Source organism: Vidua macroura, chromosome 18, assembly GCF_024509145.1.
Source record: "Vidua macroura isolate BioBank_ID:100142 chromosome 18, ASM2450914v1, whole genome shotgun sequence".
Lineage (NCBI taxonomy): Eukaryota > Metazoa > Chordata > Aves > Passeriformes > Viduidae > Vidua > Vidua macroura.
Genome location: NC_071588.1, coordinates 3,892,805 through 3,914,556, shown reverse-complemented (window position 1 = coordinate 3,914,556; position 21,752 = coordinate 3,892,805). Strand labels below are relative to the sequence as shown.

At 50.4% G+C, this 21,752-nt stretch overlaps 2 protein-coding genes across 2 annotated transcripts; both read left to right on the top strand.

Annotated features, from left to right (window-relative positions):
* Nucleotides 1-2,261: 2,261 nt before the first annotated feature.
* On the top strand, nt 2,262-6,942 carry ERP29 (endoplasmic reticulum protein 29). Its single transcript, XM_053993465.1, has 3 exons — nt 2,262-2,442; nt 3,808-3,946; nt 5,183-6,942. Exons 1-3 carry the CDS (start codon nt 2,323-2,325, stop codon nt 5,683-5,685), a joined length of 762 nt encoding a protein of 253 aa, XP_053849440.1. The 5' UTR covers nt 2,262-2,322; the 3' UTR covers nt 5,686-6,942.
* A 902-nt stretch (nt 6,943-7,844) lies between these two features.
* Nucleotides 7,845-20,323, top strand: TMEM116 (transmembrane protein 116). Its single transcript, XM_053994273.1, is given in 12 exon segments — nt 7,845-8,084; nt 8,086-8,146; nt 8,627-8,673; nt 8,801-8,864; nt 12,473-12,604; nt 16,141-16,245; nt 16,682-16,731; nt 17,207-17,290; nt 17,373-17,511; nt 18,517-18,661; nt 18,751-18,824; nt 19,484-20,323. Coding segments are annotated over 12 exon segments (1,281 nt in total). The 5' UTR covers nt 7,845-7,905; the 3' UTR covers nt 19,685-20,323.
* The last annotated feature ends 1,429 nt before the right edge of the window (nt 20,324-21,752 follow it).

Here is a 21,752-nt window from a genome sequence, read left to right as displayed (position 1 = left end):
TGTCAAATTGTAAAGGATGTCCTGATGGTTGAATCACAATGTCTGGTAAGTGCTCTGGGCTGGAGGAGTACCAAAATATGTTAAGTCTGTTTTATAGTAATACTTTTACTGAAGAAAAAAAAGAAAAGGAAAAAAAAAAACCCAAACAGAACTGTCACGTTGTATAGAAATATCATTTTTGAAAGGAGGGTGTGCTCCTTAAATTAAAGCAAGGCTGGTGACTGAAGGTGGTGCTGTCAGGTGTGTAGGGTGAGTGAGAACCACCCCAGTGCTGGGGTGGGGCAGTTCAGAACAGCCCTGAGCCAGAAACAGGCACTGCCCTTCTCAGTCAGGGAGCACAGTGGCACTGCTGCTGTTCCTGTCCCCTCCCTCTAATTCCAGAGGGCTTTGCACAAACACAGCAAAGGTGACACAGGGGACAGTCCCAGGGCTGATCCAGGCTGGAGTTTCCTTCCACTGCTGCTACACCAGGTTGAACTCAGTCGTATCAATAAGCAATGGTGACAATGTAAGTGAGGTTTAAGATTAAGAGAACCAAGCATTTAAAATCCTCCTGTGTGCCTAAAAGCAGAAGCTGGGTTAAAAAAAGGTTTCCTGCATCCCTTGAAAGCAGAACTGAAACTGTGGGGAGGAGACTGATGTCATCTGAGGCAGGGGCTGGGACAGGATGGAACCATGGCTCTCTCACTTCCAGCACAGGGGAATTCTGACTGTTCTCAGTGCCAGCTGCTGTTCTCTCACCACTTCCAGCCACTGGAATGACAACCTTGTCAAACACAGAACTTCTGGGTTACTCAGTGGTTTCTAAAAGCAGAGGCTGTCTCTTCCCAAGCTGTAGTTTCTCTAGGAGGAAACAGTGTACAAAAATGACTCCGTACTGACTGACTGGGGGCTTGGTTGAGGGAGAATTTCTCTCCCCCTATAAATTGTGTACAGTTAAATATATTATATATTTCTTACGAAAGAGCATTTCCCCTCCAGAGTATGTCCCACACGGACCTGGTAAGAAATTCAAGCTATAACCCATTGCTGCTGTTCCCCTTTTTTCCACTCTTAGGATTTGTTTTTGTTTGTTTCGGATTTTCTTTGGGTGACGAATTGAAAAACATACCTAGAAGAAGCTACCAAGACTACTGTTTACAGACTGAAAAATTACTGCTTTTATACTACTGGGATCATGAGCCACGATCCTTTTACAGATTTCCTCAACTCCTCTTGGCTTAAAATCAGTGTCTGATGTAGATAAAGGTTGGAAATCTCCTACCCTGCTTTGTCTACACACAGGACAAACTGTACAATGCTTGTTTGTGTTGTCCATCATTTTTGTACTTTTTAACTGTTCAAAAATTGCATTTATATTTTGCAATCCTTGATAATCATGACTTTATTTTAACGGCTAGTAAACGTAGGGATTTTTTTTTGTTGTATTTGCAGCCTTATCTGAACTTTCTCTTCCTTGATTATTGTTAATTTATGACTGTAGGAGATATGTACGCCTCAGCCTTCTACGGACTTAAGTGACACAGCTGCAACTGAACTGCTTTAAACTGGATGGGTTTATAATTTATATAAAAGTCAGTTTCGTTACAAATCAGTATTGCTGCCTCATTTTTCTGCCTGGATGGTCTGGATGTGATCAAAGTGCTCGTGTGCACTGTCTTTGTAAACTCCGTGGTGAAGCCAGATTATGCTGGTGCAGGACAAGCAGACCCTGCAAAGAGGAAGGATGGAAAAAGAGGGAAAATGCTCATTGTTTTCCAGCTGGGGATTAGGTGCAGAATGATGTCTGTTGGGGGAGGGAGTGTGGATGGCTCAGTGCTTTTAGTTGATGAGCTGTCAATCTGTCTTTCTGCAGTGCTTGCTTGTTTTTCATCCAGTCTTTCCATGCTAAGGACACGTTGTGTACAAGTGCGGGCTGGCAGTGCATGAAATCTCCCCTGGCAGCGCAAAAACCTCTGCTTGAGAGGGCTGTGGCAGCACCCACCTGGATCCAAACGTACACCCCACGGCTTCTCTCCCTGCTGCCCCGCACGGCCCGATCCTGCCTCCTGCCCTTTCGCTGCCTTTAGCTGCTCTGGAATTGCTGCTGGCAGCCGCTCTCTTGTCCTTATTTCACCGGCACCAGCAGCGGTGCTGTCCCGGGGGGCGCGGAGCTCCCGTGCGCGCTGCCCGTTCCCCGCACGGCGTGGGAGCCCCCGCCCGGCCCCGAGCGCTGCCGCTCACCCGGTGGCCCCGGGCGGCGGGGCGGGGCGAGGCGAGCCCCCGGCGGCGGCCGTCGCGCCGTCACGTGGCTCCACAGCTCCGCTCCCTCTGCGCTCCGCCATGGCTGCGGCGGCTGCCGCCGGCTCGCTGCTGCTCTGCCTGCTCGGCCTGGTGCTGCCCGGCGGCAGCACGCTGCACACCAAGGGCTCCGTGCCGCTCGACACCATCACCTTCTACAAGGTACGGCGCTGGCGGGCCTGCCGGAGCGCTCGGGGGGCGGGCGTGGGGCCGCACCGGGCCGTGTGTCCCGCGGCCGGCGGCAGCCCCGGGGTCCGCGGCGCGGGAGGAACGCGGGGGGCGCGGCGGGGCCGCGGGCACGGGGCCGCTGCCGCCGCCACCGGCGCGGGGAGCGCTCGGTGCTGGCGGAGCGACCGCGCCGCAGCCAATGGGAGCGCGGCAGCTGCAGCACTCAGCCAATGGGAGCGCGGCGGCCGCGGCCGGCAGCCAATCGGCGCGGTCCAAGTGGAGCCGAGCCGCGGGGTCCGGCCCGGCTCGCTCCGGCCCGGCGGTACCGGCGCGGGGAGGTGCGGCCGCAGCCGCGGCTCCTCGGTCTAGGCTGTGCTGTCTGTCTGTGCCGGTGAGGGAGGGCAGGGCCGTGCAGGGATAGAGTCGGGGCCGTGAGCGCGCGCTGCTTGGCTGGTTTCACTTGGTCATCAAACAGCAACAGGCTTTTTTTTTTTTTTTTTTTTTTTTTTTTTTTTTTTTTTTTTTTTTTTTTTTTTTTTCCCCACCTTTTTTTTTTTTTTTTTCCCTTCACTAAATCACTTTGCAAGGAAGGAATCTTCCCAGGGCCGGGACGCTGAGCGCTCGGCAGGCCCAGGACGGAGCCTGCAGCCACCTGTGCATACAGATGTTGTGCAGTGCCTGAGCAGGGCTGGCAGAGCGCTGTGTAGGTGGGGAGCTGTGGTGCAACCTCAACCTGTTCGCTAGAACAAAAAGATTTTGCAAGGTCTTCTACTGCAGGGAGGGGAAAATTCCTCAAGGAGTGACAGAGTTTAGTTGCTAAACTAATTGGAAAATCATCTGAGCAGAGCAAGGCTGAAGTGAAGAGGAATCAATTAATGTGAATTCTTCATTTCATGTACCAGTACAACACCTCCAGCATCTCCACTGCCTCCCTGTGCCTCCTCCGAGCCAAGAGTGCAGCTCTCATGCTGGGACACTTCAGAATGACATTTGGCCTCTCTCCTCTTCATGTCCCACTGGAAAATGTTTCAGCTGATTTTCTTTGAAGATGCCAGTCAGATTGCTTATAATAAGCAAATCTTATAATTAAAGGCATTATCAGATCCCCCAAACCTACCACATACTATCTTTATCATCTGGTGCAGGAATACAGGCACCTAAAGCTCAGTCTTTCCTCCACACGACAGTGAGTCATTTCTGAGAGGCCATAATTATATAAAATTTCCATTCTCCTCTGCATCTTCCCATTGCACGGGAAAAAAAGGACAAGCAAAAACAACTTTCGGTGACTTGTACATTGCTCAGACCTGAAATGATCAAGTTTAGTCTTGTCTTTTCCCCTTTTCCTTCTTGTTTTAGGTTATTCCAAAGCATAAGTTTGTCCTTGTGAAGTTTGACACGCAATATCCCTATGGTGAGAAACAAGATGAGTTTAAAAAGCTGGCGGAGAGCTCAGGCTCCAGTGAGGATCTGCTGGTGGCTGAAGTGGGAATATCAGGTGAGGAACTCTGAGTACATGCAAACAGTGTGGGCTGGTGAGGAGGGGATACATTTCAGTGTGATTTCTGCAGGTTCTGAGGCAATTCTGGGGGAGGGATGGATGTGAGAGTGGAGCTCCTGCCCTGGCTGTGCGTGGGAGAGCTGCTTCTCCATCTGGCTGGGTAATGAGGAGTCAGCCCACGCTGCTGAACTGCTGCCACCTCCTCATCCTCAGCAATTCTTGCCTTTTTTTTCCCCCCTTCTTTGCTGAGAGAAACCTTTTTGTCCCACATGCAGGGAACAGACCTCACAAGAATCGTGCTTTAGCCACCGTCCTGCTCGGACAAAGAATATTTAGTGTGATTAATTCCATGCAGCAAACCCTGGGGCAGCACAGCAAGGGGTTGTTGCACTGTGGCTGCTCTAACTCGATGTGATTGTGACTGGATTGAAGAGAAAAAGAGTGAAGAATAGATCACTGTCACCTGACATGCTCTGGCTTTGTAGGTTGAATTAAGAATTTAGGCTTAATTATCAAACTGTGAAGTTTTACCCACTCTGATATTTCTAAACATATGTGGAATACTCTAAGTAGCATATTTGCAATGGCTTTGTTTTCTGTCCTCAAGAATAAATATCATTTCTGTAAGATGAGTAAACATCTTGTAGCTTGGCATGCTCTCAGAACCAAATCATTCTCTGCACATAGACAGGAAAAACTCTTTATTTAACTGTATAATCAGATAAAATCAATGGATAGAGGAAAATAAGAGGAAAAAAGGGTATTGATTTCCCATAAGGAGGACAGGGTTTATACAAAAGGTCCTGCCAATGTCTTACACTCTCACAGTCGCAGCAAAACACCATTACAGTCTTTTTCTTTGACAAACCCACTGAATGTTTGCCTTGCACAAATGATTTTATGAGGTGTTTTATTTCAGTGTGTGGCATTTCCTTGGAAGAGGCTCCCCAGAGAATGGTCAGGGCCCCAAGGCTGCCAGAGCTCAGGGAGTATTTGGGCAATGCTCTCAGGCACAGGGTGTGATTTTGGGGTGTCCTGAGCAGGGCTGGAAGTTGGACTCGGTGATCCTTGTGGGTCCCTTCCAGCTCAGGATATTTCCATGGCTCTGTGATTTCCTGGCAAACAGGTTATTGGGACATGTTGAAGCTCTGCCTACAAATATTTGTGTGGGAGGGAATCTTAATTTAATTCTTGATTAACGCTGCTTTTCTGTCTTTCATTGTCCCTTGACAGATTACGGTGATAAACTGAACACTGAGCTGGGAGAGAAGTACAAGCTGGACAAGGAAAAGTTCCCTGTTTTTTACTTGTTCCAGGATGGTGACTTTAACAATCCTTTACTTTATGGTGGTGAAATCAAGGCTGGGGCTATTCAGCGCTGGCTCAAGAGTAATGGCATCTACCTGGGGATGCCAGGCTGCCTGAAGGAGTATGATGTGCTGGCCAGCAAATTTATGAGCACCACAGAGAAATCCGATCGCCAGGCCCTCCTGAAAAAGGGGCAGGAGAATTTAGGAAAAGCAAAAGAAACGGAGAAGAAGTCAGCAGAGCAATACTTGAAAATTATGAGTAAGATCCTGGAGCAGGGAGAGGAGTTTGCTGCTAACGAAGTCGTCCGAATCACAAAGCTGATCGAGAAGAACAAGATGAGTGATGGAAAGAAGGAGGAGCTCCAGAAAAGCCTCAACATCCTCACTTCTTTCCGGAAGAAGAATAGTGAAAAAGATGAGCTCTAATGTGTTGGAGAACTCTCTACAAGCTGTGAAACATTGTCAAGAGTCCTAACCAGTTCTCCTTAATGCAAGCAAACTTCCCGCTGACTTCAAGAGGGCAGCAGATCTCCTTCTGGGATTCTCAGTTTAGAAGATCAAGAGGAAGACATTCCTTAAAACCACAGTATTCTAAATGTTGGAAAAATCACCTAAGAGCAAGGCACAGCAAGTATTGTGTAATACTATCCAATACCAGTGTTAAAGCAGACAACAACAAAAAAAAAAAAAACTCTAGATTGGCCAAAAGCTCCTTCCTGGTGGTTTTTACAGCTGTTCCCTGGCTAACAAATAACAAAATTCAGTCTCTCATTCCATCTTATGTGCTGGAAAAGGTACAGATTGGGTGCCCTCTACATGCCCACCTTTCCCTGGCCATAATATCCTTGGGTTTTATGCTTGTTAATCTACCCCTCACACACCTTGTGTTGTCCTACTTGGGCTCTAAGTCTTGTTCTTACCTGTTGTTGACTAAGAAACTCAGAGCTTCCTTTTTCTGGCTTCTCCTTCCATGGCTTCTGTCCCTGTTTGCTTTGGGTGTCAGCCAAATGCTGGCAGTGAAGACAGTTCACAGCTTGCCCCTCATTTTCTGTCCAGAGCAGCCATTTCATCAAATATTCTCCCGAAATCCTTTGTAATACCCTGACACAGTGAGTGAAGTGAGTTCTGAGCAAGGGCAGAGTCTCCTTGAGGTGCTATTACACTCAGTCTCACCAGTTTGTGCAAGAAATCGGGTTTTCAGAGGTAAATTTGGATGAGTTTTCTTACAGCTGAAGAGGCGTTTTACCTGTCCAAGCTTCATGAACAAAATGTTTTTCTAGCCTCCAGAAGCAATTGACACTATCAAACTAAAGCCTCATCAGTGTTTGGTAGTTCTAAATATTTGAAAATGAGGTCTTGTAAGAGGAAGCAGAAGTATTTGTGTCCTTAGAAGCCTCGTCTTTGTTATTTAAAAGGAGATGCTTGGCCCAAGGATCAGGTCAGTCCTCAGTGCAGTTCACACTCTGTGGAATTCGGGTGCCTCTGGAAGATGCTGAAGTCCTGGTCAGGGTGACAGAGTTGAAAAGAGAAACACCTGTGAGTTTTACCTTAAAAGTATGCTTTAAACAAAACTGATTCCTGTGGGAGCTTTGCTGCCTTTTGAATCTTGGGGTGGGTACAAGGAGCAGATGTTGCTGCGAGATAAAATGTATTAATAATGCTATAATAAAAAATAAAATTCCACTTCAGAGCTGCTTCTTAAACCACCATAGAGAAACCACTGCCAGTTCCGTAATCAGAGGGGAAGCTGTGACTGCTGAAGCGAGGTGAGGGGAACCAAGGGTGTCCCTCGGCCCAGCGCTCTCCCCTCAGGAGCAGCAGAGGAAGGACCCCGGCAGGGTGGGCAGTCCTTGGGAGGGCTTTGTGGAGATATGTCCCTCCTGGCTCAGCCCCGGAGACTCTGAGGGAATCTTCTCCCGAGGTGCTGAGGGGAGCTGTTCCTCGGGACTCTGAAGGGAGCAGCCCCTGATGGGATCAGCACTTGAGGGGACCGTGCCCGGGCTCTGAGGAGTGCAGCACCCGGGACTCTGAGGGAACCGTGTCCGGGCTCTCTGAGGGGAGCAGCCCGCGGGACTGTGAGGGAAGCGTGCCCGGGCTCTCTGAGGGGAGCAGTGCGCGGGACTCTGAAGGAGCCGTGTCCGAGCTCTCTGAGGGGAGTAGTGCGCGGGACTACGAAGGAGCTCCGGGCTCTCTGAGGGGAGCAGCGCTCGGGACTCTGAAGGAGCTCCGGGCTCTCTGAGGGAGCAGCGCTCGGGACTCTGAAGGAGCTCCGGGCTCTCTGAGGGAGCAGCGCTCGGGACTCTGAAGGAGCTCCGGGCTCTCTGAGGGGAGCAGCGCTCGGGACTCTGAAGGAGCTCCGGGCTCTCTGAGGGGAGCAGCGCTCGGGACTCTGAAGGAGCTCCGGGCTCTCTGAGGGGAGCAGCGCCAGGGACTCTGAAGGAGCTCCGGGCTCTCTGAGGGAGCAGCCACCGCCGCCCCCGCGCTCCTCGAAGCGCCTTCCCACCCCTGAGCGCTGGTGACGTCACGGAGGGGCGGGGCCGATGCTCCGCGGGGTCGCCTCAGGGCGGCTCCGTGAGGGGAGCCCGGGGCGGCGGTGACCGGAGCGAGCCCGCCCACCGGGGCTCGGCCGGTTCTGCCCCTGGAGGGATGCGCGGGACGCCGGTCCCCGGGACGCCAATCCCGCTGTTTGCCCAGGGCTCCTGTCCCCTCAGCCCCTCTCTGCCACCGGGCGCTCTCCGCAGCCGGCCCCGCCGGCGGGGGACGGGCGCGGTGCGGCCCCGGGGCGGAGCGCGGGCGGTGCCCGCAGCCCCGGAGCGGTGCGGCGGTGGCGGCGGTACCCATGGCCCTGCCGGCGGAGGCGGACCGGCTGGATGGGGGCTGGCAGGAGGTGAGCGAGCCCCGCCGGCACCAGGACCCCTAGGGACAGCGGCTGCCCCCTCCCTCTCTGTGCGCTTCTCTTCTCCATCCCCTCATGGTCCTTCCCCAGCCCTGCGCCCCGCTCCGTGCCCGGAGGCACCGGCAGCGTTGCACGATCCTCCCTCGGTGCCTGTCCCCGGTCCGTGTTGTTTATTCCTCTTCGGGACCCCGCTGTCCCTAGTCCCCGGTCCGTGCTGCCTCTCCCCGGGACTCCGCGGTCCCTGGTCCCTGTCCCCGGTCCGTGCTGCCCGCTCTTCTCCAGGATCCACTAGTCCACCTTCCCAGGTCCGCGCTGCCCCCTCCTATCCCGATCCCCGGTCCTTGTCGTTCCTCCCTGAGCTCCCTGTCCCCGGTCCGTGCTTCCCGCTCCTCCCGGGACCCCGCGGTCCCCGGGCGCTCCTGCCGCGCCCGGGGCTGTGTCACCTGAGCTCCCTCCCGTCCTTCTCCCCAGGTCTACTCTGCGCTCCAGTGGATCCAGTTCACCATGGCCATGCTCAGGTACGACACGCTGCCCATGGAGTTACTGTCGCGAAGACGATTTTACCCAGAAAAGCAAAAAAAGAGAACTCGCGTCTCCCAGCGAGGCAGACGCGCTCCTGTTCCAACCTGTGCTTTGTTTTCTCAGCGTTGCAGGTTCCAGCTCAATTATTGCCTACGCCGTCTTCCAAAACGCAGTGCGGTCCCCAGAGGTAAGGTCTGAGCTTCCTTTTCCCTCCCTAAGCCGTGGTGTCAGTCCCTGCAGGTGGGTCACACCTGTAGCACAGACACTCTCCTAGGAGCAGCTGCAGGTCTCAGGGTTCTGTGGTTAAACCTTGCTTAATATCTGGGAGGCAAAGGACTTGCTAAGAATTGGGCTCTTTGTCTTGGTAGGAGGTGAAAGGAGTGACCTTGAACCTGTGCTTCTGCAGGGAGAAGCAGGTTCCTTAGTCCCGTGCTTTCTGCTGCTCCAGGAAAGTCCTCCAGTCATCCCAGGGAGTAGGGATTTCTTAGCGTGCTCTCCTCAGTGGGGCCAAACTCCTGGGGGGCTGAGGAGGTGTGCACAAAGCTGCTGAAGTGGAAATTGGAGCTGCCCTGTGGAAGTGCTTTTACAGGTGTTGGTTTTTGGCTGTCTCTGAGGAGTTTCTCTGGGCAGGTGGCTACTAAAACTGACCCCACAGCCTCCATCCCATCCTGCCAGGCTTGGGTGTCCACACGCAGCCCCTCTGTGTGTCCAGGACTTCCTGGGGACAGTGAGCCAAGCTGATCCCTGTGAAGCTGGGATTTGCTGTCCAGGGTTTGCAGGCTCAGCCTGGCCTGTGGACCACGCAGAAAGTCAGTGGAGCTGGCAGCAGCTGTATCTCTCCTTCCTTCATCTTCATGGTCTTTGTACATGGTGGATTTGATCTGCAGCCCAGAGAAAGGGACTTTCAGGGAATTCATGGAGCTATCCCTGGAGAAGCAAGGAATGCAGGCAACTGACACATTGTTGGATGACACGGTGGGAAGGAGAACATGAGTCCAAGTTTGCAGGGCAAATCTGTCCTACTTACAGCAGGGAGGACCTTGCTCCCAGCCAACCTCCTGGAAACGCTCTGCCCAGCACATCCAGAATAAACTGTGGAGATCTCCATGCATTCCCAGGGAAGAACGGAGGCTGGGACTTCCCCTTAGAGCTGGGATGGAAAACCTGCTTGAGCTTGTGCTGTTCAAGGCGTACATCAACACCTCCTTCTACCACATCTGCACCTGGAAAGCTCCAGATGAGATTCCTCTCTCTGGAATGATGTGGAGCAGGGGTTGGCAGTGTCCTGGTGTCACTCAGCAGCCTCATCCTGTTGGCTTCCATGGCCTGGCTGCTCAGGAGCCCTTCTGCTCTCAGTCATGTGATGGGGCTGTGGCCTGGGAGCTGCTCATGAGCCATACATGGCTCCAGGTCAACAATGGGCCCTTCCTGCTCCAGAGGGTCCAGATGTTTCTGCTCAGATTATTTCTGCAAATCCGGGTAGGAGGGCTGGATGCCAGCTGGAGGGACTGGTTTGCATCAGCCTTCCAGGCTCTTCTGCTGCCAGGGGAGATCTGGTGCTGGGTTTCAAAAGTGACAAAATCTCCATTAACTTCCCCATCGTCTTGTCCTCATGTCTCGGGTCTGAAGTGGAAGTTTGTAAACAAAGGGGCTGGAAGAGATCCATATCAAAGCTTGCCACAAACAGCTTATTCCCTGAGTCATGAGGACCCACAGCAAAACATTTAAAAATAAACAGCTCTGGAGGCTGGGAGGAGAAGGATCTTAGAAACACTTCCCTTCCTGCCCCCAACCTCAGAAATCAAATATTGCACTCTTGAAGCTTGCTTTCTGTCTCTACGGAGTCAATAAAACCCTTCAGCCTGAGGTAAATCATTCAGAAGAGATGATGGCAAGCAAGGAAGAACCCTCAGCTCAACAGGTTTGAGGAAGAAAGCTCAGCTCAGCAGGTTTGAGGAAGAACCTTCAGCTCAGCATGTGCCTGGGCCATGGCCACAGAGCCAAATCCCTGTGTGTACTGTAGCTGGAGCTGCCAGGATGTAAATCATTACATCTTTGCCGTCCCTTCCTCTATTTTATAAATACCAGTGGTTATTTTCTTTCCCCTTTTTCAAGCCAGAGCCACACATGCCCCTGTGTCACCTACTTCTTTAGTCAGGTCTTTGCCAAAACATCTCCTGGACACACCAGCAGTGCCTTGCTCCAAGGGCACTTGTGCTGGAGAAAGAGGTCACCTGTTTGATTGCAAAAGTGGCTCCTTTGCTTATTTTACATCTGTTTGGTTTAACCTGCCTCAATCACAAACTGGACAGTGCCCCCAGCCTGTCGTGCCAGGGCTTCATTTCTGCACCAGTGAGGAAAAGCCTGGTTAAAAAAAAGGCATTTAGAGATGAAATCAAATTAAAATTAACTCCAGACCTTTGTGCCTCATGCTCCTTCATGCCCTAAGGACAAATCTGGTTCAATCAGATCTACCTTAACTCTTATCATTCTTCCTAAACTCCCTCTCACTGCACATGGGAACAAGTATAACAACGTGGTATGGGTAGCATACATTTACTTCCAGGACAATATTGAGGCAAATCTCACCAAAAACTCAGCTCCATGAAAAGAAATAAAAAATCAAAGCCTGCTGAAGCATTTCCATGCTGTGTTTAACATTATAATTTTCTGTAGGGAAAGAAAAACACCACAATTTTCTCTCCTGGATGCTGAAAATGAGGTACCAAAGGCTTTAATTAAGAATGTAGGGAATTAGGCTGCTTTTCCAGAGTCTCTGCTCTCCCACTAACAAAGAAAATGTTGGCCAGAATTTTTGCACAAATGTTTTCCTGCAGTGTTTACAGTCCTGGCCAGTGTGTGCAAACTGGAAATGGGCTGGAAACTGTTGTTAAAGGGGACATGACTCCTTTCCAGCAAGATGCAGCAATAACGGCTCTCAGTGGAAATTAATCCGGCTTGTAAAATAAACCCAACCTTAGTCATCAGGTGAAATGACATGGAACACATAGGAAAATGCTTGTTTCAAGTCATTCCAGACCTGAGGAAGGGTTTGTGTTTACTGAAAGTTTGATTTCTATGTGAGTTTATTTAAAACATGATGTCTCTTCTCCCTGCCAACCTGTCCCATTCTTCAAAGTTGTAACATGATGGATATTTGGGATATTTTCTGTAAGTTTTGATGCTGCTCTTAGATCCTATGGCAGAAGTGGTGGTTGGAATGCATTGGAGCAGCTCCTGAGAGCACAAATCCATGTGGAATTTCCCTGCAAGGAGAGTTGTCTCACCAGAAGAGCTGGGGAATGAAAGTGTTCAGATAACACCAGATAACCTGGTGTTGGTGTCTGAGCACAATTAATCTTTCTGCTATAATTGGTGCAGGAATTTTAAAGGACTGGAAACAAGGTTGATATTCAGGACTAAAGGCTGAAAAGTTTTCATCTGTTAACTTGTCTTTGAACTTGCTTGGCTTGAAAGTAGAGGATACTTTTCTATTGGAGCTCTCAGGGTTTGCTGCAGATGAATTGACTGGTCTCAGAAATGTTGTCACAGTGCTTCCCTGAGGGTAAAATCATCCCTCCACAAAGTGCCACTTATTCCCCACTTCCCCTCAATTAAGACTCTCAAAATAACTTTGCAGTGGGGTTTTTCTATCAAAAAACTTTCCTCACCTTCAGAAAACCTTTGGAAGGCTGTATTAAATATCTTTGTGTCTGATAAGGGGGTAAAACTGCAGCTGGGGGGTGGGAGGGCTGTGACTCCACTCACACCTGCTGAGCCTTTCCCCTTTTCCAGGTGCGTCCACTTTTCTACCTGAGCCTCTCGGATCTGCTCCTGGGCATGTGCTGGCTGGCTGGGGCCCTGCTCTACAGCTCACCCACCTCCCAGCAAGACCTCATCTGCTACAACCTGCAGGCCACGGGACAGGTGAGTGGCCTTGGCACCACATTCTATAATTAACCTTGTAATTTGTCATAATTAACCTCGTTGGTGATCAGAGCGTGGCCGTGGGGGCTGTTGCTAGACAGGCTTTAGCAGATCTCTTGGCTTTCTGTGGAAAAGGGAGCTAAACACTGGGGTTTAGGACCCTCTGGTGTGTCAGGGGAAAAGAGAAGGTGGGATTTTGTGGTTGCTTGTGTGAAATGAGCAGATGGGACTTGATCTCTCTCCCATTGGATCCATGCCCGTGGATCTCTGTGCTCTCACATGGCCGCTTTTCTATTTCTCTTTGTGTTTCCTCCAGCCTGGGCAGGAACAGACATTCTGTGACTTGCTCGAGCTCAGGCTTGAATTACTCCCATTAACAGTTCTTGCTCTTCCCAAGGATCCTCCACCAGCACAAGCTCAGCCTGTGTCCCATTGACTCAGCTGCTTTCCAGCTGCTTCCCTGTGCTGGGGACCAGTGGAGTAGGCTGGGTGAGCACTATTTTCCTGACAGTTTGCTGTTGCCTCACCCAGTTCCTTTTCAACACCAGCCTTTGGAAATTTCAGCTCTCAAAAATCTCTGCAGAGTCCAGCTGAGCATGGGGATTCATAAATTAGGATCTCTGGAATTAATTTTTTCCTTTTAAAGGACATGGCTGGGAAGAGCAAGGGGCTTTTGGAAGCCTTGATGTGTGGGCTTGGGTAGCTCCCTGAGCATGTGGTGGTACCCACAGCTGGGAACTGAATGTCCTCGTGGAGCAGCAGCATCCAAAGCTGGAAAGGATCTCCATGTGCCTCAGAGAGGGCAGGGAAGTAGCTGCAGCTGCAGGATGGAATTGTTCTTGCTGTTGTGTGTCTGGGGATGGGCTCCTGCAGCCCAGGGTTGTTTCAGCAGCTGTTTTGGGGGTAGAGATGTGTTGCTGAGGGTACAGATGTGTTGCTGAGGGTGGTGAGAGCAACTGTTCCACTCCAGGCTCATCTCTGGTCCCTCCAGCTCTACTGGCTCCACAGTATGTTCATCTTGAGAGAAACAGTGAGGTTTGGGTAACTTGGCCACTTGGGAATGATGCAGAAAGACATCAAAGATGTTTTCAAGGTGATGGTAAATGGGAAAATGAGGAGAGCTTGGGAGAGGCTTTCAGAGCTAGAAGGTGGAAGGAGAAAGCAGGACTGAGGCTGTTCCTGAGATGTTTCCCTTGCCTGGGGGACAGTTCTTTCAGCTGGTGTGATGTTTTTATGGCTTGGAGAAGGCAATTTGCACTGCGAGAGGAGAAATAAGTTAGCTGTGGAAAATATGCCCATAATTTCTCAGCTCTCTTGCACTTCTGGCTCTTCTCTGCCCTCGCTTTTCCAGCCTGTGGCTGTGCTTCCCAGGGACACCAGCACAGGATGGGACAAGGTGGGAGCTTTGTGTTCATGCTGGGTGGGCAGAGCTGGCCTTGGGCCAGGGCTTGTGGTGGGGTGTGCAGAGTCACACCCTGACCTCAGCCAGTGTCCCCTGGCTCCTCTCCTGTGTGCCACCACCAGTCCCCACAGCACAGGGACTGCCTGGGTGGCAGAGCCGGATTGTGCCTGGCAAGAGCTGTCGCTGCTGTTTGCTCTGAGAGAAATTAAAACAAACCTTGCCATAGCAACCTTTCCCCCAGGGCACGTGACAGTGCAGGACCTCCTCACCCAACACCCTGCAGTGCCCTTGAGAGGTGGGAACACCTTGTGCGTAAGAAGGAGCCAGTAACAGGTTGAACCAGCAGATTCTGCAGAGCAGGAGGGATCTGGAAGCTGATGGAATGAGTAAATAAATGTCTCACTGTGCTTCTGGGTGTCTCACAAACACCTGGGGCCTCTCTGCACACCAAGACCCAGAAGGTGTCGGATGAGCCGAGGTGAGGATGGGCGGGGAAAGCCCAGCAGTGGAATTTGCAGCCCTTGGAGAGGCTCAAACTGGAGTCATTGTGATGTCTCAAGGCACTGCCTTAGGAGCAGGGCAATATTTTGCTTTATTCAGGCTGTTTGCCATTATTTGTCATCACAGGCTGATGCTGCAGTGGATGGAGCTGCCCAGTGTCCAAACTGTGTCATAAAGAAGGAGATTACTTTGTTTCTTGGATTTCCCCTCTGTCAGCCCCAGAGCTTTGATTGATATGAATGTAAATACTGCTCCCTTTGCTGTCCCTCATTCTCTCCTCCTCCTGCATTGCAATGATAAAGTCCAGAATAGATATTGTGGTTATAATTGCACAACTCCCCATGTTCTTCCAGTTCAGTTCCAGTGGCCTAATAATGTCCTGGCAGGCTCTGCTCATGCTGGGCAGCACAATGGGAGCCACACAAGTGGGATAATGAGGGATTCTTGTGTCTCTGCTTTATCTCCTCATGGGCAGTGCTGCAGGACTGTCCCCAGCCCCAGAGCTGGGGCTCAGGCAGAATTCCCTTCCCTTCCTGCTGGTACCTTCACAAGTGGCATTTGGGTATCTGTTCCAGAAGGCAGCACTGACATTTCATGAGCCTCTCCAGGTGTCCTGAAGTGCGAGAGAACGATCCTCGTGGACTGTTTTGGCCTTCTCTGGAAGTAGTTGGAAAAGGGCAACAGCCCCTCATTAAAACTCATTTAATGAGCTGGAAAGTCACTGCAATGTTCCTGTGGCAGCCCTTGGACTCGGCCTCTTGAGCCAGCCAAGAGCATTCACAACCTCAGTGAAGGAGGCCACGTTTGTTTACTGACCACTTTCCCAGCTGTGGATGATACCAGGGTGGCAAACCTGTGCTCCTTATCTTTTTGGCAAAGGATAGCAAAGCCACAGAAAGAAAAAAACATTCCCTTGTCCAGCCCTTCCTCTTTGCCACTGAAGTTTGTGTTTCCTGTCACAAACACAGCACATGCATGTACGTGATCTGATTAGGCAACTGGAGTAAGCATGAATTTGGAAACAAATTTGATCAACATCTGGGGGGTTTATAGGAAGTTTTAGATAATTAGACTCATCTCAAGCTGGAATCAAAGGCTATGTAACTCTCAGTGTGCTCTATCTTTTCTCCTTTTTCCCACTAAGGAAGAAAAGGTTTTTTGGGATGTTAACTCAGGCTGAGGGCAGAGAATATCTGCCCTCACATTCCTCTTGAAATATTTGATTGTTTTCTGTTTCCGTGAATTCTCTGCATAGTGAGATCATTATCCAAGAAGCAAATCTAAATGTCACATCTGTGCTGTGTTTCCTAATGGATATAGCATTTAGAAGGTCCAAGTGCCTCTGAAACCCTCATTGCCAGGCCCTGAGTGAAAAAAAAATGAGCCAGATCACAAAGATTTTTATTTCTAAGACAATCCTGCTGTCATTAGTTGTCCTGTCTGAGGCTAAAGTGAAGCTGCTTTTGTGTGGTTTAAGGTGGGAATCTCCAACCTGGTTCTTCCCAGCTGGATGTGAGCTCAGACCTGTGCTCAGACCCTCATCATCCTGCCTCTGTTCCGTGGGATTTGGGAGGAACTAAACATGCTCTAGGAATTGTTATTTCAGGACTGAAATGCTGGGTTTGTTTCTCAGATATTCTATGTGGCCTCTTTTCTCTACACTGTCAACTACACCTGGCACCTGTACATGGACCTCAAGGTGAAATACAACCAGAACCTCTTCAGGGTGCCCCCCCAGGTGAGTGGCACTGGTGTAAAGGCTGGGAACCCAGGGACAAGGACACAACACTCAGGAAAAACCTCCCTGCATTGCAGGCTGAGCAAATACTTCACACACCCCATGACCAAAATCTCTCCTTGCAGTTAATTCCACCCAAACAGGGAGGCACCACCACTGCCATGACCAGGCTGGGGAATACCTCAGGTATTCCTGCAAGATGGCACATTCCTTATGCAGCTCTTCCCAACAAACCCATCAGCCCCACTGCCCTGCACAGCTTCCCCAGACATTTGGCTGGGCACAGCAAGCTTTGTATCCCAGCTATTCCATCTGGTAGTTCAGGAGCAGCAGGCTGGGCAGATTCCCTCAGCTGCTGAAATGCTCCCTGGAAGCTGCTTCCTCTGAGCCAGGGGCTGTACAGAAATAACTGAATTAAGATTTTTGGATTTTGCAGGTTGTAGATTATGCAAGTTGTGTTGGCCGAATAGCAACGATCTTATCAAGGTAAGATTTCATTCTGCCTGGCAGAGGGTGTGGATTTGGTAAGAGTTAATTCTCCCTGGCAGAGGGTGTGAATTTGGTAAGAGTTTATTCTCCCTAGTGGGAGAGTGTGGATTTGGCAAACTTCAGTGTGCTGATCCCTGCTTCCTACTTGTTTTAAAGCAAGCTTTACTAAAAAAGCTGTAAAGCTCATCATTAACAGCAGAGTGACCTCATGAATGCAGAGTAAGAGGGTTTTTTCAACCAAGTTAATGATAACTTTATTAACTGGATGTGGTTTTCCAGAAGGCTTCCCTTTACCAATGATTAGCCCTCACAAATGAAAGCCCCAACGCTGGTAAAGCTGATAAAATACTTTTCCAGAGCAGTGCCAATAAAAACAACTTTGAAGTCCTCTGTGGTGATGGGATAAAAACCAAGCAGTGCCCAAGTGGAGCAGTGCAATAACCCATGACTGTGCTGTCCTTTCTCCTCTCAGCCTGATCCCTTTCCTCCTCATGGTGCCTGTGTTTTGCCTGGGCAACAGCAGTAATTGCTACCAGAACTTCAGCCAGAAGCACGGGTGAGCTTCCTCCCTTCCTCCGGCACAGCCCCAGGGCTGCTGGGGGTGGGCAGGAGCTCAGGCTCTCCCCTGTGTCCCACAGGTGTCTCCTGATGCACACGGAGATGGCCGAGCCCCCCAGCCAGCCCCAGAGCCCGAGCGGCTCCGTTTGCCGTGCGATGCATTTCTACAGCATCGGCGTCTTCCTCGTCTCCTTCCTCATCAGCTTCGTGGCCATCCTGGTAAGGCTGGTCCTTGTGGGGCCCTTGGATGGCTCCAGAGGCCGGGCACTGTCACCAGATGACACAAGGAAAAACTACGCACCACAGCCTTGGTCACGATGAAGAGAATAATTTATTTTCTCTGACTCCAATCTTTTATAGTTCTCAAAAGGTGCCAGTGGATTGGAGGGTGAACGTGCCACCTCTCCAACAACACTGGACAAACTACCTGTACATCAAATTTCTCCGCCTCTATGAAAGAATGCAAAACAATAGGTTGTTTACAGAAAGTTGTCTACAAGAATGTAAACTCAGAAGGCTTTAGAAAACTCTTGAAAATCAGAGCGACACGGGCACTCATGGAATCATGGAATGGTTTGGGTGGGAAGGCATCTTTAAGCTCATCCAGTGCCACTCTCTGCCGTGGGCAGGGACACGTTCCACTGTCCCAGGTTGCTCCAAGCCCCGTCCAACCTGGCCTTGGACACTTCCAGGGATGGGACAGCCACAGCTTCTGCGGGAAGGATTTCCTCCCAATATCCCATCTAAACCTGCTCTCAGTTTTCAATCCATTCCCCCCTGTCTGCTCACTCCATGCTCTTAGCAAATAGGGCAGGGGAATAACTGTGTGGTGCTGTTTCCCTTATGGAAGGGGTGATAGGGGAGGGAAAATATCACTGTGCCACCAGATAAATCCATCTGGAGTCCTGTGTTCTGTCAACCCATCCCAGAAATACTTAGCAGGATTTCCAAGGCTTGGAGTTTGGCAGAGGGATCACCTCCTGAATGGGTCAGCAAAAGCTGATTAATGGTTGGACTCCATGATCTTAGATATCTTTTCCAGCCTAAACAATTTAATAATTCTAAAATCAATTCAGAGTCTTCAGTTTAGAAAAGGCCACTTGCAAAGCAACACCTCCCACAGGATTTCAGTGCTGTGTGAAAAGGTTGGATACACTGGGATCCACCCTGGATGAACCCAGCAGATCACAGCCTGTACAATAACATTTGCCTGTTCTTTTCCAGGTCATCCTGAGTCAGGCCCGAGGGCTGTACAAGAGGTTTGTGAACTCCACAGGATTCCTGGGGGATCAGCAGTGGGCCATGATTAAGATGGTGGAACAACGGGTGGTTTTTTACCCTGTTGCCTTCTTCTGCTGCTGGGCCCCAGGTGAGCAGAGAGTTCCTCCCACAGCATCCCCCTGTGGAACCCCAGAGAGGTGGGGTTAACTTCACCCTCTCATCCATCCCTTTCCACAGCTGTCCTCCTCGGAATGCTGAAATTGACTGCTTCAACAACCAGCAAAATCTACATGGCTCTGCTGATCCTGCAGGTAAATGTCTGCCCCTGCAGCCTCCTCCCTTCTCACCTTGAGTCTCCTGCCCTGCATCCCTGCTGGATGCAGCTGGGCAAGGATCTCTGCTGTGTGAACCCAAGTCTGTTTTGTGCTTTTGTTTGGCAAAGATCTTGGTTTGGTGGTTTATGTTTTTCACAGGCATGAAAAGGTCTCAGTACCCAAAATCCCAGCACCACAACAGTTCAGTGGTGAACAGGGTGCTGGGTGGATGTTTGGACTTGGTGACCTCAAAGGTCTTTTCCAACCTCAGTAATTCTGTGGTCATGGAAATTGTAGTAAATAGGACTAGAAAGGATCCCCAGAAATTGGTTTTGTTTTCCCTATGTCCCTAAGTCTCCAACTGTGATTCCTTACTAACACTTGTCCAGCTCCTTCCTGTGCCTGAGGCACAAGTTAGGCATTTTATTAAATTATATAGTTATTATATTTATTTAATATATAAACATACATAAAATATATTCTATATATGTATAGCATTTATGTTTAATTAGCTATTCCTTAAACATTTATTAAAATAACAGCACAATTTCTCCATCACACGGAAGAGAAAATCCTGCTGGGAGGGGGAGGTTTTCCAGGGATCCCAGAGCACGCAGCAGTGCTGGGATCCCTGATTCCCCTGTGCTCTCTCCCAGGCTCTCACCGCAGCTTCCCAGGGGCTCCTGAACTGCCTGGTGTACGGCTGGACCCAGCACGTGTTCCTGTCCGTGAAGCGCGGCTCCCGCCGGGACGTGGACACCCAGACCCCGCTCCTGCGCTCCCAGAAGAAGTTCTACTCCAGCACGGCCCCCGCCGGCCCGCCCGACACCGAGGGCTCCTCCTCCACCCTGCTCTGATGCCGCCCTGCCCGGAAGGAGAGAGGCAGAGTCCTTCCATCTCCTCGTTCTCCAGAGCCGGGATGGAACTGTCCTTCGGGGCTGGCAGAGCCAGGCGCTCAGTGGACATAGTTATTTATTTGATGGATTCTTTCAGCGTGGTAAATCTTTAGTCCAGACTTTCTCCTCCTGGAAATATCCCTAGAAATGCAGCAAACGCCACGTAAAGGCTCAGAGACCTGGTCCAGCTCCATGGAGGTTGAGCAGAGGATGTTTTTACTTTATTTCTCCAAGTCATTGCCTTTACAAATTACCAAAAAGCAAAATGAGTATTTTTCAATCTCTGCCTTTTAATTCACTCTAACCATGAGAATTTCACCACCCTAAGAAAGAACCAATTGCAGGGAGTGAAGAATTGCAAAGCAGGACAAAACCTGCCTGGAATTTCTGTACATTTCCCTTCCCTTCTTCCTGCCAACTCCTGCTCAGCCACAATACTTCCAAAAATCAGCTGTTTCGACCCTGTGGAGCATCTCTTGTGAACCAGGTGAGCAGGACTTTGAATCTCACTTTGCATTTCCAGACGTTCACATGAATTATTTACTGAGGTCCCACCATTCTACAGGAAATAAACCAGGTCTTAAGCTGTGTTGAAAACAACTCTTTACCTTTACACTCTTTATTTTCCAACAGCTTCACTTTTTGGGTCCAACCCAAATTTTTCTCATAGCAGGTTAGACAAGAAGAGGAAATACTCCAGCTTTGTGTATTTAACTTACACAACATAACTGTGTAAACTCTGGGTAAGTCACACAAGAACCCTGGAGGTTTGGTCAATGACTTATTTTCTCCTACAGAGTGAGACTGAGTGAAACTATTCCATTTTGCTGTTCTACAGGATAAAAACAAAGTTTTCAGCCATCTTCTTCCACCTGGTCCTTCAAATCCTCATCTTGTCCCACAAGTTTGGACATGGATGACTCTGTTTCTCCAGCCCCACTTCAAAGGCAAATATTCCACAGGGAGGATGGGATTTGAGCCCTGGCAGGGCATGAAACACACCCAATCTCATCCCTGAGAGCCTCCTGCACCCTCCTGGGACTGACCCCGTTTGTGGAGCCAGTGCAATTTGTTTAAAAGGGGATTAAGGCTTCCTAAGTGATGGATTACCCAGGTAACAATGATTGGATTGCTAATGGAGCCTCAGAGCTGGCAGTGTGTGCTGACACATTCCCAGGGCTCCTCAGACACCTCAGCAGTCCCTCAGTGTTTGTTTGAGGGGAGTTTCTTGCTGGAAAGAGCCATTCCATGGGCACTCCAGCTGGGTTGGCTGCTCTAAGTGCTCCCAGGAAATTGTTCCCTCAGTCCCTTTCCCAGTCTGGATGCTCTGAGGGTCACTCACCACCCAACCCAGTCTGAACTCCCCTAAGGCACCAAGCAGAGGGAAATTCTCTTACAGGGAAGGAGCCTCACACCTGCCCCATCTTGTGTCCTGAAATGCTCCTGGGCCAAGGGTGTGTCTGGTTCCTGTCACTAAGTCAAGCCCTGCTCGAGGACAACAAAACCATTTCCAGAGGCAGGAAGGGTCCAAGTGCCACCCCGAGGCTCTGTGTCCAGAGAGGTGAGAGCACTCCCTGCTCCCTGGAAAAGCACAGGGCCATCAGCAACAAAGGCAGATCCACTTCTCACCACCCAGTGTCCCCCAGTCCCAGCAGGGCTCCCTCCTCAACCACCTGCAGGGATCATCAGCCCAGAGGAACCAGGTCCTATTTCCAGTGTCCCTGAAGACAGAAGGGACATCATCCCTCCCTTCCCTGACTGCCCAGTCCAACCCCACAGCCCTCAGGGGTTAACTGGGAACACCAGGCAGGTGCTGCTGCCATCTGATGGAAAGCTGGGCTTAAAAAAAGCAATTTTGGGTTATGTTGCCAAGCAGAGCCCAGGATTTCCTAGGGATTTATCCAGCCTCTCCTATCAGCTCAAATCCTCCTTCAAGTGCTTATTCCCATGGATAAGGGAGGTGGGATGGGGGGCTGGGGGTGGCAGAATAATGGAATCTCTAAGGCTGGAAAAGTCCTCTAAGACCATC

Bases quoted from the DNA above. Each gene is read 5' to 3' on its own strand.
- ERP29 (XM_053993465.1), top strand. From the start codon at position 2,323: ATGGCTGCGGCGGCTGCCGCCGGCTCGCTGCTGCTCTGCCTGCTCGGC. The intron at 2,443-3,807 runs GTACGGCGCTGG...TTCTTGTTTTAG, and splicing joins ACACCATCACCTTCTACAAG to GTTATTCCAAAGCATAAGTT. The intron at 3,947-5,182 runs GTGAGGAACTCT...GTCCCTTGACAG, and splicing joins GGCTGAAGTGGGAATATCAG to ATTACGGTGATAAACTGAAC.